The sequence below is a fragment of the Rhinoraja longicauda genome, chromosome 1, assembly GCF_053455715.1.
Source record: "Rhinoraja longicauda isolate Sanriku21f chromosome 1, sRhiLon1.1, whole genome shotgun sequence".
NCBI classification, from domain to species: Eukaryota; Metazoa; Chordata; class Chondrichthyes; order Rajiformes; family Arhynchobatidae; genus Rhinoraja; species Rhinoraja longicauda.
Window position 1 is genome coordinate 91,576,268 of NC_135953.1, and position 17,147 is coordinate 91,593,414.

Below are 17,147 nucleotides of genomic sequence, written 5' to 3' on the forward strand. Positions count from 1 at the left end.
ACTATTTGCATACCTTGGGTATGCAAGCAAAGAATTTCACTGTGTTTTCAATAAAGCATTCCATTCCATTTAAGATCTAAGTACAGAAGGGAATTAGCCCTACATGTTTCCAGGTCTGACCCCACTGCACTGACATACTGACCCTTCTTTGCAAATGGCGAGTATATCCAATGTAGAAACTGTTTATACCCTGCATATTGTGAAAAACTGCGGCACTGGAGTACGAAAATACGAACTGCATTGTGCAGACTGTGAAAGGGAGAGCTATTTCATGGAAATCACAGGTTTTAGATCCACCGTGTGGGCAGCACATTTTCATGAGTTGCGGAGTTTCCCCGTGAGTGAGGAGCAAATCCCGGAACTGGATTATTCTTCATTGAAACAAACTGTTGCTTCATTTTTTCGTAGGAAGGAACTGCAGATGCTGATTTAAATCGAAGATAGACATAAAATGTTGGAGTAACTCAGCGGGACAGGCAGCATTTCTGGAGAGAAGGAATGGGGGACTTATCGGGTCGAAACCCTTCATTTTGCAGCATTCACTTAGCCAAAGGTGAATTTTACACCACTTTGCATAAATAAGAATTAAATATTCGGCAGTGACACACATCTGATTTACCACCAGCTGTGATAAACACCCGCGGCTGTGAACCACACAAGTGCTGAAATGTAAAACTGAAAGTGAAAGGTCTGCCTCGGCAGCAGGGAAATTCCCTCCTCCGGGACGTCAGAGAGTTTGACACCTTTCACTGCAGAAGTGGATGCAAATGAGAGAAGTGAATCCCCATAAATAGGAGCTGACTGGTCCTCTGCAGCACAACTTGATTCAGCAGAGAGCTACTGCGTTTGTCAGAAGATCCTTCAGCAGACATCTCATCAGCGGCACAAAGTGGAAAATGGACAGAGCAGCCAGTGTGACCATCCTCATCCTCCTTCTGTGTGCCATCACTACACAGGGTATGTTGAGATGTCTGTACCTGCGGTTTATTACTTATTGTACTGTAGCACATAGTATGAGTATATGATTCCCTGGTTCATGTGCTGTTTACAATGTGCGATGCAATTAAGCTTCCAAGGGTGTTAAATGCTCTTTACAATTTAATACTTGTGTATGAAAAACCTTTAATTGAAATCAAAACCCTCTGTATTAATGTAAAACTAATCCAGCATCCTGACTGCAAACATAGAAAGAAATGCACCAGGAGCCTGTTCAAACTGTATTTACAATGTTTTCATGGATTGTAGCTGCTCTTTTGTCTTTGTGTTTGTGCTTCTAAGTGAAACTCGCAACCTTAGTGAAGGCGTTTGTGCAAACATCCAATATCCCTCTCTGGGCCATGCGTTAAGAGCTGCAGAAAGTACCAGAAAGTTTTGCAGGTTTTACTCCCATCGATTCCATGATTAAATCTGAGTGGATGTAATCTTTCCGCAGGTATTCCGATCCTAGTAGCACATGGACGGTGCCACTGCATTGGGACCAGCTCTAAAGTTATTCATCCACATTCCATCCAGAGCCTGAAATATATTCCCAGAGGATCTCACTGTGAGAACGCAGAGATAATGTGAGTAAATGAGTCAGAGCATCAACTTCAACCTTACTCCTCCCCCGGATTTTAATTTCTGTAATTTAAAATTATTGGTATTTCTGTGAATCATATCTTGAATGTCACCTTCTTCTTGCAGTGTCACGCGGAAAAATGGCAAGAAAGTGTGTGTGGATCCTGAAGCCAAGTGGTTGGAGGTGCTTATAACTGCCAACAAAGGTCAGTATTTTGTGTTTGCCAGAATTCAGATTTCCCCTGTGAATAAATGTAGATGCCGTGATTTATTTTGCCATGCGAGTGCAGTCCTCCTTAATAGAGGGCACTGTGTGCTCCTCCCTGCTAAACACTCCCAATAACATTTGACGCTTTCTGATATTTTACTCAAGTTGGCATCAGATCAGAGCCCCAGGTCCTCTCACCCAATGTTCATTATTAATGTTCCCAGAAGCAGAGGTTGGGATACTGGAAAGCCACCAAGTGCAGGAGCGCTGACTGGTTTCAAGGTCACTGTCCACAATGTTGAGACCAATTGTAACACATTTTAGAACACAGCTGTGACCATTCAATGAAGGATGGCTTCTGTTCAAAACATAGATATTAAGAATGAAATATTTAACAGTTATCTTCATCACAGGCTGTAGAATGGAACATGGGATAGGAGGGGGGAATTGAAGTCAATTAACCACAATACTTTGTACTGTATGGTCTCCAGGTTTGGGTGTTGGAACTACCAGGCAAATGGAGAACATTCATCACATTTCTGAGTTGTGCCTTATAGTTAGTGAAAAAGATGATAAATAATTGTCAAGAACTGACTCAGGGTCTCACTGAACCATTCTGGTAAATACTAAAGCTAATGATATTGCCTGGATGTTGGTTGGCACAAATGCTACCTGGCACTAATACATCCATGCCTGAATACTGTCATGGTCTTGACATATACTTCACTTTGGGAGGAGATAGAAATGGAACTAAACATTGTGCAATGCCTTTTGGATAATGCACACTACAGTATCAATGAGGTATTTACAAACTTCCAAGTAGTTGCAATCTGCTTCTTTTTGTGGAAAGTCAGTTTGATAATTCCCTTAGTTCTGCTGCAGGAAACATTGTATGCTATATTACTGTGGCTAACAATGCAATCAATTACATTTCAGACAACAAACAGCGCAATTGAACAAAACTAAGCTGCAATCTGAGGGATTCAATTCTACTCCAGGTGAATCTGCCGGGGAATGAAGGAGGCTCGGTCATGGGACATAAAACTGTGATTCATCTTCCAGTGGTTCAGTCCAGTGTCTCCTCTACATTGTTTTCCGGGAATGATCTGGCGTTCCTCCCTGTCACAGGGAAAGTTTACATCCCGTCACGGAGCATGTTTATACCTGAGCAAACAATCTGATGATGGTTTTTAATTTTGTGCCAAATCCAAAGTTTATTTTGAGGTCTGTGGTAACTTAGGTAGATTTGGACTTGTGAACTCTGTAGAAATGAAATGAACCCGTTGTTGAAATGTAATACGAGCCGCGATAATGCTGGTTGTTGTATAACTGAATTCATTGATTTACCGGGAGGACTTGTTCATCATGAACTCAGCCCACAAAGGAAGCCAGCGATGAGCTGGTGGACTGTGCCTGTTGATATCATGAAATAAAGGTGTAATAATATTCACTCCCAGTTCGCAACCCCTCGCTTCCACTGTTCTCTCTCCACTCTCATGACCACAGCTGCTGGCCTGAGAAAATAATTACACCACTGATGAGAAAACAATTTGTTATCACATGTTGTAATCTCACACCCATGCATTTTACTAGGAGAGAAAGACGATAAGTCAGCCAATATATAAAGAAGAATTATCATTGGTTATTTCATTAAAATTATCTGAGATAGGATGGTAATAATGGAATTAATGAAATAAATACCTTCCACATTTTTGCTGAACATATGGTGCAATGAAACGTCATTTCAAATGTTTCCAAAACATGTTTTACTCTGTTCCCTTTTCTGTTTAAATTCTGTTCATAATCTGTGATCGACCAATGTCAATGCTGTTGACCAATTGTTTTTGTTCCAGATTGAACAAAAATATTCTTGTTTTAAACTACAAGAGCAACTACCCACTAGTAAGGGTTGTGCAATTTTCCAACAGTTTTAGACCATTGATATTTTAAGAGGAGCTCTGATGCTTTCTCCTTCAGTCCGATTTTAGGATTTATCTGTTCTGAAGAAGCAAATTCTCTGCAGTTACAATTATGTGATTATTATGTAAAACACGTACATTCTGGAAGGTATTGCTGCTAATAGTCTGATTACTACTGGAGTAGATGTAATTGTAAATAAGAGTAATGTCTGTACAATAATTAAAATAAATATTTTGCCCTGAGGAACATTCACTGACTGGATTCAGTTGAACAACAAAACATTTGTGCAGTTGATAGTTGTGATTGAATTTGTTGAGCATTTTTTAAACAAATTTAAGAAAACATAATAAACTGGATATCTCATAAAGAAATTGATGTCTTTGCTTCTTAATCTTCAGTACATAGTTCCTTTTTTGAGTTTCGTTTAGTTTCGGGATATAGGGCGGAAACAGGCCCTTCGGCCCACCGAGTCTGCACCGACCAATGATCCCTGCACACTAACACTATCCTCCACATATTGGGAACAATTTACATTTGTACCAAACCAATTATCCTTCAAACCTGTACGTCTTTGGAGTGTGGGAGAAAACCAAGGATCTCGGGAAAGCCCATGCGGTCACAGGGAAAACTTACAAACTCCGTACAGACAGCACTCATAGTCAGGATCAAACGTGGGTCTCTTGCGCTGTAAGGCAGCAACTATACCACTGCACCATCGTGCCACGTTGTTCCCTGTTCCTATATTTGATCAATTAAATTAATTATTGTTTGAACTCAATGTCCTGGGAGCTGGAGACGTTCTCATGGGCTGGAGGTTGGAATGGGGTGTGCAAAATGAACCTACAGGAGTGTGTTAGTGTGTGTGTGTGTGTGTGTGTGTGTGTGTGTGTGTGTGTGTGTGTGTGTGTGTGTGTGTGTGTGTGTGTGTGTGTGTATTTGAGAGATGTCTGCAGATCAATTCCAGTGCAGTTGAGTTCTCTTGGTATCACTTCCCTCTGGATCAGACCTCACTCTGAAAAGCCCATGTTGTAGTTGAGGTGCAAGCCAACCCATGTTAATCAAACCATGCACTGGGACCATCCATTCCACCATATGAGGTTCAAGATGTGGAATGCCCCAACAGGGTGCTGAAGTAGAGGTTGAAAAGAAAACCCATGACCCAAAGACTGAACGCTGGCTGGAGAGAGCACAAGAACTTCAGCAACATACTGACAAGCGCACGTTCCTCAGTGGTGTAAAAATCAAGTACTGGTCCTATACCTAAGGTCAGAAGCAGGGGAATTTATTATGGGGAACAAAGAAATGGCAGACGAGTTAAACCGTTACTTTGGATCTGTCTTCACTGAGGAAGATACACACAATCTCCCAAATGTTCTAGGGGCTGGAGAACCTAGGGTGATGGAGGAACTGAAGGAAATCCACATTAGGCAGGAAATGGTTTTGGGTAGACTGATGGGACTGAAGGCTGATAAATCCCCAGGGCCTGATGGTCTGCATCCCAGAGTACTTAAGGAGGTGGCTCTAGAAATAGTGGAAGCATTGGAGATCATTTTTCAATGTTCTATAGATTCAGGATCAGTTCCTGTGGATTGGAGGATAGCAAATGTTATCCCACTTTTTAAGAAAGGAGGGAGAGAGAAAACGGGTAATTATAGACCAGTTAGTCTGACATCAGTGGTGGGGAAAATGCTGGAGTCAATTATAAAAGACGAAATTGCTGAGCATTTGGATAGCAGTAACGGGATCGTTCCGAGTCAGCATGGATTTACGAAGGGGAAATCATGCTTGACAAATCTACTGGAATTTTTTGAGGATGTAACTAGGAAAATTGACAAGGGAGAGTCAGTGGATGTGGTGTACCTCGACTTTCAGAAAGCCTTCGACAAGGTCCCACATAGGAGATTAGTGGGCAAAATTAGGGCACATGGTATTGGGGGTAGGGTACTGACATGGATAGAAAATTGGTTAACAGACAGAAAGCAAAGAGTGGGGATAAATGGGTCCCTTTCGGAATGGCAGGTAGTGACCAGTGGGGTACCGCAAGGTTCGGTGCTGGGACCCCAGCTATTTACGATATACATTAATGACTTAGACGGAGGGATTAAAAGTACCATTAGCAAATTTGCAGATGATACTAAGTTGGGGGGTAGTGTGAATTGTGAGGAAGATGCAATAAGGCTGCAGGGTGACCTGGACAGGTTGTGTGAGTGGGCGGATACATGGCAGATGCAGTTTAATGTAGATAAGTGTGAGGTTATTCACTTTGGAAGTAAGAATAGAAAGGCAGATTATTATCTGAATGGTGTCAAGTTAGGAGGAGGGGGAGTTCAACGAGATCTGGGTGTCCTAGTGCATCAGTCAATGAAAGGAAGCATGCAGGTTCAGCAGGCAGTGAAGAAAGCCAATGGAATGTTGGCCTTCGTAACAAGAGGAGTTGAGTATAGGAGCAAAGAGGTCCTTCTACAGTTGTACCGGGCCCTGGTGAGACCGCACCTGGAGTACTGTGTGCAGTTTTGGTCTCCAAATTTGAGGAAGGATATTCTTGCTATGGAGGGCGTGCAGCGTAGGTTCACTAGATTAATTCCCGGAATGGCGGGACTGTCGTATGTTGAAAGGCTGGAGCGATTGGGCTTGTATACACTGGAATTTAGAAGGATGAGGGGGGATCTTATTGAAACATATAAGATAATTAGGGGATTGGACACATTAGAGGCAGATAACATGTTCCCAATGTTGGGGGAGTCCAGAACAAGGGGCCACAGTTTGAGAATAAGGGGTAGGCCATTTAGAACGGAGATGAGGAAGAACTTTTTCAGTCAGAGGGTGGTGAAGGTGTGGAATTATCTGCCTCAGAAGGCAGTGGAGGCCAGTTCGTTGGATGCTTTCAAGAGAGAGCTGGATAGAGCTCTTAAGGATAGCGGAGTGAGGGGGTATGGGGAGAAGGCAGGAACGGGGTACTGATTGATAGTGATCAGCCATGATCGCATTGAATGGCGGTGCTGGCTCGAAGGGCTGAATGGCCTACTCCTGCACCTATTGTCTATTGTCTATTGTCTATTGTCTATTGTCCCATTTAGAACTGAGATGAGGAAAAACTTTTTCAGTCAGAGAGTTGTGAATCTGTGGAATTCTCTGTCTTAGAAGGCAGTGGAGGCCAATTCTCTGAATGCATTCAAGAGAGAGCTGGATAGAGCTCTGAAGGATAGCGGAGTAAGGGGGTAAGGGGAGAAGGCAGGAACGGGGTACTGATTGAGAATGATCAGCCATGATCACATTGAATGGCGGTGCTGGCTCGAAGGGCTGAATGGCCTCCTCCTGCACCTATTGTCTATTGTCCCATCAACTGACAGCCAAGGACAGAGGTGATTGCAGCAGGGACACAGTAGCACTCAATACCCACTGATAAAACCAGTTCAAATATGTTCTCAGACATACCTCTGTGCTTGAAGTGAGTGCTCTCAATCCCATCCCAGAGCTATCTCTTCAGTCCACCCTTGCCACCAATCCAGATTGATAGGATGTACAACTAGCCAATTCCCAACAACAAAAACAAGGAAAACCACAGAGTGCTGGAACAATTCAGCAGGTCAGACAGCAACTCTGGAACATCTGCATTTCTTTGTGTGTCTTCTCCAGAGATGCTGCCTGGCCCACCACATTACTCCAGCACTTTGTGTCCTTTTTGTAAAACAACATCTTCAGTTCCTTGTGCCTAAAAGAAAAAGACATCAGGAACAGAGAGGTTCCTCACTCATGTCCTAAAACTCAGGGATGAAGAGCTTCAGTCACAAAACCACAACCTTATCATCCACATCGGAGAAGAGTTGGATATGCCAGGGGACCTCAGAATGATGCGATCCTGAACATGTTCAAGAAAGAAGACACAACTGACCACAGAGGGGTCTCACTGTGCCGTTATTACCCCTTTAATAATTGACTTCAGCATCTTCCCCACCATCGATGTCAGGCTAACTGGTCTAAAATTCCCCATTTTCTCTCTCTCGCTCCTTTCTTGAAAAGTGGGATAACATTAGCCACCCTCCAATCCACAGGAACTGATCCTGAATCTATTGAACATTGGAAAATGATCACCAATGCGTCCACGATTTCTAGAGCCACCTCCTTTGAGTACCCTGGGATGCAGACCATCAGCCCCTGGGAATTAATCAGCCTTCAGTCCCATCAGTCTACCCAGTACCATTTCTTGCCTAATGCAAATTTCTTTTAGTTCCTCTGTCTCCCTAGATCCTCTGTCCTCTAGTACATCTGTGAGATTGTTTGTGTCTCTCTTAGTGAAGTACCTGTTCAACTCTTCCACCATCTCCTTGTTACCGAAAATAATTTCACCCCTTTCTGCCGTCAAAATGACCCACATTTGTCTTTACTAATCTTTTTCTTTTAACGCACCTAAAGACATTTTTACTGTCCTTCTTTATATTCTTGGCCAGCTTCGCTTCATACCTCATCTTTTGCAGCCCGTATTGCCCCTTTTGCTACCATCTGTTGTCCTTTGTAGTTGCTCAATCCTCTGGCTTCCCACTACTCTGGGGAGATTCTTATTCTTTATTGTAATATGTTGCCTATAATTAGCAGACAGAAGAAAAGGCAGATTTTGGATTATCATCGACATCCAGATGAAACAGGCTGATTTCCCAGAATTCACATGGGATGAAACACACAGGCTGCATCTTGACAATGGACTTTCCCTCACCCCTGCACAAAGCCGTGGGGAGGAGTCAACATGACTACAGCCTCCGCACTTCACAAATCTGGAAACTGAAACTTGAATCAGCTCCAGAAAGCCCAGAAGCTGCTATTTCATCACTCACGGACGGTGAACTTAATGAACATCAGTTGCTGCAGAAACTGTTCCAGCAAAAAGTTTTAAACTGTCAGAAGAGTTATCAAAAGTTACAGGGCATTACAGATTGTATAAGAAAATAACTGCAGATGCTGGTACAAATCGAAAGGTATTTATTCACAAAATGCTGGAGTAACTCAGCAGGTCAGGCAGCATCTCGGGAGAGAAGGAATAGGCCCTTGCTTCTCTCCCGAGATGCTGCCTGACCTGCTGAGTTACTCCTGCATTTTGTGAATAAATACCTCCGGGCATTACAGACTGCTCAGTTCACCTGCACTCCATGCAGTGCTGCAAAAGATTCCATTCACCTGTAAATCCAAAGTATATCAATTTCCCATCTCCAGGAAATTTGTGTATTTGTCAGATAGTGAAGTGGGGGGTAGGTTAAATAAGTTCCAAGGTGTAAAATCATACATTGAGATTTAATAAAGTATAATATCTTTGGCAACATGTGTTTGCTTAGCACTGGTGATTAAACTGTGACCCCTGATTCTGGACTCCCCTAATATTGGGAACATTTTTCCTGCATCTAACCTGCTCAATCCCTTAAGAATTTTATATGTTTCTATAAGATCCCCTCTCATCCTTCTAAATTACAGTGTATATAAGCCCAGTTGATCCATTCTTTCATCATATGTCAGTCCCACCATGCCGGGAATTAACTTGGGTCGTTTGCAAAAGACCCCGGTTCTGATGGAGATGTTGATGTGTGAACAAGTGAAGATTGCAGGACAACCTGGGCAAGAGAGGGAATGGTGATGGTAACTCTAGCAGGGAAGGACAGATTGTGTGTGAAGGGATGGGGTTGAAGATGTAATATGCTTTGAATTGAACTGAATCGTGTTGTTGGGATCAGAATAGCTATTATGGTTACATTAGGAATTAAAAATCACATGTAGCCTGAATCCACAGATACAGGAGCTGTAGTCGGGGCTGTCCCTGGGAGGTGGAGGTGCCATGCTGGACTGAAGGGGATCAGGGGTCTGAGGGAGTTGGCACGAGGAAATAACCAGGAAAATGAAGAAATAAGGATTAAAGTGTTGAGGTAATGGGAGCAAGATACTTGAGCAATGGAGCAGATCATCACCGAGACCAGGGATCAGGAGCCCAGGGGTGACGATGTTTCTGAAAAAGATGCTGACATTTTCTTACTAGTGCAGTGTTGGTAAATCTTCAACACTGAGGACAGGCCAGGTGGTGCAGCGGGTATAATTCTGCAACTCTGTGAAAGTTGTCAAAAAAGCAAAAGTGTGTATGAAGGACCTGCAGATGCTGGTTTAATTAGAAGATAGACACAAAAAGCTGTGTAACTCAGCGAGACAGGCAGAATCTCTGGAGAGAAGGAATGTGTGATGTTTCATGTCGATAGCCTTCTTTAGACTGAAGAGTAATGTTGGGTAGTTTAACATAGCAAGTACTAACATTGTGATCAGAGGATAAGAAGACCTCGGAGCAGAACTGGGCCATTCATTCCCTGTCAAACCCAATCTCCTGTCTTCCCTCCTTAACCTTCGAAACCCTTACTAATCAAGAACTTATCAATCTCTGATTTAAAAACACCCAGTAACTTAGCCTCCCAACTGTCTGTTACAAGGAATTCCTCTCGCTAAAGCAATTCCTCCTGATTTCCATTCCCTGTCCTTTTATTCAGAGGCTGTGCTCACTGCTTCTAGACTCTCCCACTACTCGAAACATCTTCACCACATCCACTCTATCTAAGCTTCTCGTGTTGTTTTGAAGTAGGAGATGGTGTCAATGATTCATTGAAATTTGAGGTAGATAGATGTTTGTTTCCCATCTCATGTATTAATCAGCAAAGAAATGAAGGATGTCAGGATTAGAATCCAATCTGCCTGGGCCACCATTGCTGAGAAAACCAATTTACTACGGGGATTTTTTATTTAGTTGAGAGATACAGCGCGGAAACAGGCCCTACGGCCCCCGAGTCCGCGCCGACCAGCGATCCCTGCACACTAACACTATCCTACACACACTAGGGACAATTTACAATTATACCAAGCCAATTAACCTACAAACCTGCACATGTTTGGAGTGTTGGAGGAAACCGGAGCTCCCAGAGAAAACCCACACAGGTCACAGGGAAAACATACAAACTCCGTACAGACAAGCACCATAGTCCCCATGTCTCTGGCACCATATGGCAGCAACTCTATCTCTGCGCCACCGTGCCGCCCTTCCACAGAACTCAATCATTGTCACTTTATTGACTAATGCAGTTAGATTATGATTACACTGGGTCCTTCCCTGCAACCTGTACAAAGTAGTTCTATGCTGCTGAAAGGGCAGCATTAAAATGTAACAGAAAAATATTGGAAGCAGTTGGGAAGAGAAAAAGAAGCATTTTCTGACTTTGGAAGCATTGTTGATGCTGAGCTGTAGGAATGCCCAGACTGTCCATTTTCTAAAGGTCAAAGGAAGTTGTGTTTGTCACTAAAACATAACAGGGTGTGTTCCCATGACAAAAGGATAGCGGAGTCAGGGGGTATGGGGAGAAGGCAGGAACGGGGTACTGATTGAGAATGATCAGCCATGATCACATTGAATGGCGGTGCTGGCTCGAAGGGCCAAATGGCGGCCTCCTGCACCTATTGTCTATTGTCTATTGTCTATTGTCTAAAAGTTTAGCGGGGCTGAACTTGTTGATTTTGTCGAAGCTCTGGTAACTATTTTTCTATTTCATAGAATTCGACAGCCTATTTCGTAAAGTCAATGCATGATTTTCAGCAGGAAGTCACAAGGTCATTGGCTGCAACATGTTTCATGCAACATGGAAAGATATGGTGATCAGTAATAGAAACATAGAAACATAGAAAATAGGTGCAGGAGGAGGCCATTTGGCCCTTCGAGCCAGCTCCGCCATCCATTGCGATCATGGCTGATCATCCACAATCAGTAATACGAGCCTGCCTTCTCCCCATTTCCTAGTTACCCAAAAGAATTTCACCCCTTTCTGCCTTCAAAGGACCCACATTTGACTTTACTAATCTTTTTCTCTTAACATACCTAAAGAAGCTTTTACTGTCCATCATATATTCTTGGCCAGCTTGGCTTCGTAACTCATCTTTACACCGTATATTGCCCTTTTTGCTTCCAACTCTTGTCCTTTGAAAGTTGCCCAATCCTCTAGCTTCCCACTACTCTGGGGAGATTCTTATTATTTATTGTAATATAATAATAATATAATAATATAATATATTCCTTTATTCGTCCCACACCGGGGAAATTTGCAGTGTTACAGCAGCAACGTGGATAGCAAGAGATCATTCATTATAAATAAAAGTAAAGGCAAGGATAAATTGGATTCCTTAGCTATTACTGTTGACTCGTCTGCTGGGAGCAGTGCTGGTTGTGCAGTCTCACAGCAGCGGGAAGAAAGGACATCCTATATCTCTCCTTCACGCACTTGGGGTGAAGGAGTCTGTCACTGAAGGAGCTACTCAGTGCAGTGACAGTGTCCTGCATGGGGTGGGAGTCGTTGTCCAGCAGCAATGTTAACTTTTCCATCATCCTCCTCTCTCCCACCGCCTGTACTGAGGGGGCAACCCGGGACAGAGCTGGTCTTCCTGACCAGCTTGTCAAGTCTCTTCCCTTCCGCCGCTGAGATGCTGCTACTCCAGCAGACCACTCCATAGAAAATGGCTCATGCAACCACCATGTTGTAGAAGGTCCTTAGGAGTGCCCCCTGCACTCCAAAGGACCTGACTCTCCTTAGCAGATAAAGTGTGCACTGGCCCTTCCTGTATAGCGCATCAGTGTTTTCGGTCCAGTCCAATTTATTATTGACGTAAACACCCAGATACTTATAGGAATCCACCCTCCCGATGTCCATTCCCTGGATGTTCACCGATGTCGGGGGGACCTGGCTGTGCCTGCGGACATCTACCACCATCAGTTCTCTGTACGCCCTGTCAGAGCTGTGTCTGAAGTCTGCAGTGTACAGGGTGAACAAGAATGGAGCTAGCACTGTTCCCTGCGGAACCCCAGTGCTGCAGACCACCATGTTCGAGGCCAGGTCCTTTGTCCTCACAAACTGTGGTCGGTTGGTGAGATGGTCCAGAATCCCGGCTGTGAGGTGGTGATCCACTCCTGTGTGCTCCAGCTTGCCCCCAGTTATATGTTGCCTATAATTATCAGACAGAAGAAAAGGCAGATTTTGGATTATAATCGACATCCAGGTGAAACAGGCTGATTTCCCGAAATTCACATGGGATGAAACACACAATGCCATCCTGACAATGGACTTTCCTCACCCCTGCACAAAGCCGGGGGGAGGAGTCCACATGATTACAGCCTCCGCACTTCACAAATCTGGAAACTGAAACTTGAATCAGCTCCAGAAAGCCCAGAAGCTGCTATTTCATCACTCACGGATGGTGAACTTAATCTATTGTTGCAAAAACTGCTCCAGCAAAAGGTCTTAAAATATCAGAAGAGGTATCAAAACTTACAGGGCATTACAGACTGCTCAGTTCACCTGCACTCCATGCAATGCTACAAAAGATTACATTCAAAGGATATCAATACCCCATCTCCTGTGCATTTATGTATTTGTCAGGTAGTGAAGGGGGGTAGGTTAAAGAAGTTCCAAGGTGTAAAATCATACACTGAGATTTAATACAGTATAACATCTTCGGCAACATGTGTTTGTTTAGCACTGGTGATTCCTGTCATTTGCAAAAGGCCCCGGTTCTGAGGGAGATGCTGATGTGTGAACAAGGGAAGATTGCAGGACAACCTGGGCAAGGGAGGGAATGGTGATTGTGAATCTAGCAGGGAAGAACAGATTGTGAGTGAATATAGACAATAGACAATAGGCAATACGTGCAGGAGGAGGCCATTCGACCCTTCGAGCCAGCACCGCCATTCAATGTGATCATGGCTGATCATTCTCAATCAGTACCCCGTTCCTGCCTTCTCCCCATACCCCCTGACCCAGATTAGTATTTTTCCCGTCATAGATATGATAAGAATTGTATTTTGCCAAGCTCCTCTCGTGTCTGACGCATCACGTCACTGTATTCTCAATTATACTCATAATTCTGGCTCGTCCGTCCATTTATGCCCATATTTGTATTCATCTCACGACAACCGCCAAGTGTCCAAAAATAATACAGCAAGATACTACATAATATAATATGGTAAGGCAGCTAATAAACACAAATGGCTCTTACAATCCTGATGTAGCCTCTCTGTAGGTACAGGCCATCTGAAAAGTTGACTAAAATCTGCCAGATCAGACTTAAATTTGGGGCCAGCCTGCTCACCTGGTCTTGGGTGGGAGAGTTGGACTGGTGGGACAAGAACATTGAAATAATTCCCTGAGATAGAAACGCATTGATGACAAATTTAACCTCAATCACTCTCCCTCTCTCTCTCTCTCTCTCTCTCTCTCTGAGCATCCTGTTGTTAAATTGAAAGTGATATTTATTCATTGTGTTTAAGGCATACTTTGGCTGTTGCTTAAGTAAAATATCAGGTAACTAATTCTCACAACTAGCAATTACAAATACACGCTCACCATTGCTTCTTCTTACAATCTATTAATGTGCAAAGAAATATAATACCCAATTTTGTAGCAAGTTAGAGGATGTTACATTTCTTGTAACTCACGTGTTTCAGCCCACGGATTGCTTCCTATTTATTATAACTCCAGGAGCGGAGTCACCATTGTAAAGTACCTGTGTCCTGTGGGCCAGCCGCAAAATGTGGAACTGGATTTCAGTCAATCTGGAATGGTTCACCTGGCATAATAAGATCTAATGTACAATTAATTCTGCTTTATAATGTGTGCTTCATTGTAAGCAAGCGTCAGTGCTTTGACTTATTTTTAAAAGCAATCATGAAGATATCTGGTTGCAAATGTTTATACAGAAATGATTATAATAATAATAATAATTATTAGGCCTATAATTATAGGCCTTTGTAACATCAAACATTTTCTAACAATAAAGGAAACAGCAACCTATCCACTCTCCCATTGAGTCAGCTGGAGACTGATCCTGTTTCACCAGCCCCCTCTCCTGCCTGATGGCCACATCTTCTTTCCATACAGAGTGAAAGTCAGTGAACATATTCAGTTACTGAGCTGCCACAGATGCCAACATGGAGAATTCATCACAGGACTGTGTTTGTTCAGACACTGAGCCCTGTATACAAAGCTGTTAGTTGTCCCGAGTCGGAGTAACTCATCTGCAGCATCTGTGGAAAAAAGGTGTCGGTGATATTTTGGGTTGGATCCTTTCTTCAGGCTTCGGACACCTCATCTACTGTATCCAGTGTTCCCGGTGTGGGCTCCTATATGTCGGTGAGACCATGCCTAGACTTCCCAATCATGTCACTGAGCACCTACGCTCAGGTGGCCTGAGATGGCCTACGCGATCCCTCATTTTCCAAACATTTTAACTCCCCTTCACATTCCCATACTGACTCTTCTGTACTGGGCCTCCTCCACTATCAGAGTGAGGCCACACACAAATTGGAGGAACAGCACCTCATATTTTGCTTGGGCAGGTTACACCCCAGCGGTATGAACGTTGATATTTCTAATATCAAGCAACTCCTGCATTCCATCATCTCCCTTCTCTCTCCCCCTCCCTCATCCCAGTCATTCTATCAGTTCCACTGGTTGCCTCCTTGTATCCCTCTTGTTATCACAACTTCCCCAGCCAACAATAGGCATCACCCTTCCTGAGCTCATCTGCTGCTGGCCCTGATTTGTTTCAGCCTTTTCTCACCTCCAGTTTACTCCTTTTCTCCAAAGATGCTGCCTGCTGAGTTACTCCAGCATTTTATGTCTATCTTTGGTCTAAACCAGCATCTGCAGTTCCTTTCTACACACAGTCAAGCGGAGGAACACCAATGGTTGAATCCTAGAGAGCTCTCCCCGTGACAGTCTGTGAGTTCTATAAACTGCACCTGCGTCTTAGAAATAAGAGAGTTTTAGTTTGCAGAAACTGTCTGATAGATGTGTAAATGGCATCGAAAGATGACAACAACAAAAAATGGCATGGACATTTGTTTGTAGTTAAAGTGAATAAAATTATTTGTGAAGCAATAAATGTTGGAAAGAATTGAAAGTAATTAGAATGAAGTGAACTTTAACGTAGACATTTTAAGGACACACGAGTAACTCAGCAGGTCAGGCAGCATCTTTGGAGAACACATAGGTACGAATTTGACCTGAAAAAAATTGTTTCTTACATCGACTTTGTTCCTTGTAACATGATTCAAAAAGGAATGTCTTGCAGTTACACTCGCTCCTTTAGCGTCTCCCAAAGCAGACACAGTAATTTTCACACAGAGGAAATGGAACGATGAGCATGCACGGCTCAATGGCTGCAGGTTCATAGCCGTAATATACCAACCAGCAGACTGTGGTGGAGGGAGTCACAAGTCAGGCTTGCTGCCCATGCAAGCTATCTGTGACCCATGAGGTAAATATGAATTCACCATCGTAGATCGGCCAATGTTGACCTGTTGTCCAAGTCCAAAATAGTGAAGGTCAACGCAATGAATGATGGGTTCAGACACCCACTCCTGAAACAACTGTGAAAATAAAGGAGTCACGTGCAAGCTTAGCCAGCTGTCAAAAGAGTCACAAGTTCTGAATTCTTCTGAAAATGCCTGTTATTCAGAAACATTCACAACTATTCAAAATATTAAAAATTAACAAACCATTTAAAATGTAAGAATAATTCAAATGTGGAAAAATAAAGTTTGTGAAAATCTTAGAAATCGCTGTGAGTGATTGCCAACATGGCCAGGACATGTTACTCTCTCTAACTGCCATGTTGCAGAACCACAGAGACTGCAAGCGGTTCCGGAAGGCAGCACATCAGCACCTGCACTGGGTTCCCGGGGAGAGGCAATTGATGTCAGTCAAGTCAGTCATACCCACACCCTTACAATGAATGGTATTATGCTGCCTCTGCTTCTGAATTATTTTGAAATTATTTTATTCTGAAATTTTTACCTGTTGAATATATGAATATACGAATCTAATCGCTGAAAATAGCTGTGCAAGGGAAATTGAAAGTGTTGACAATTAGTTAAAAGCTGGTAAGTCTATGCTCTACCTATATAGTGAATGCAAATGGCATCCAACATAATCAGGAAAGATCTCTGAAGGTGTGACTGTGCTGAAGAAAAGTTGGAGACACAAGACACTGTGGATGGTAAAGACCAAACTGCTGGGGGAACTCACCAGATTAGGCAGCAATGAAATTACTTGTTCACACAAAGTTCACAAAATAAACAATATGCATGCAATAATGCTAAATATAATAATAAATATAATGACTGCAATACAGGAACTCGCTGGTCCAACATTGAACCAAATTTATTGTGCAATCCAAAGTAGTGCAAATATATATTTTAAATATAAGTACTTTGTAGAAACACGCTATGCTTGCGATTATTGTAAAACAAACCCTGCAGCATTGAAGTGCGAGGAAGCGCACTGTAATGAGCAGACTGTGAAAGGGACAGCTATTTCCTGGAAATCACAGGTTTAAACTCCACCGTGTGGCCAGCACGGAGGGAAATTCCCTCCACCGGGATGTCAGAGAGTTTGACAACTTT

The 17,147-nt window shown here is 43.1% G+C and overlaps 1 protein-coding gene across 1 annotated transcript; it reads left to right on the forward strand.

Moving 5' to 3' along the window:
- The first annotated feature begins 834 nt into the window (after positions 1–834).
- On the forward strand, positions 835–3,996 carry LOC144595160 (interleukin-8-like). Its single transcript, XM_078402301.1, has 4 exons — positions 835–957; positions 1,433–1,562; positions 1,684–1,763; positions 2,702–3,996. The coding sequence occupies exons 1-4, from the start codon at positions 897–899 to the stop codon at positions 2,719–2,721; spliced, it is 291 nt and encodes a 96-aa protein (XP_078258427.1). The 5' UTR covers positions 835–896; the 3' UTR covers positions 2,722–3,996.
- Positions 3,997–17,147: the final 13,151 nt, after the last annotated feature.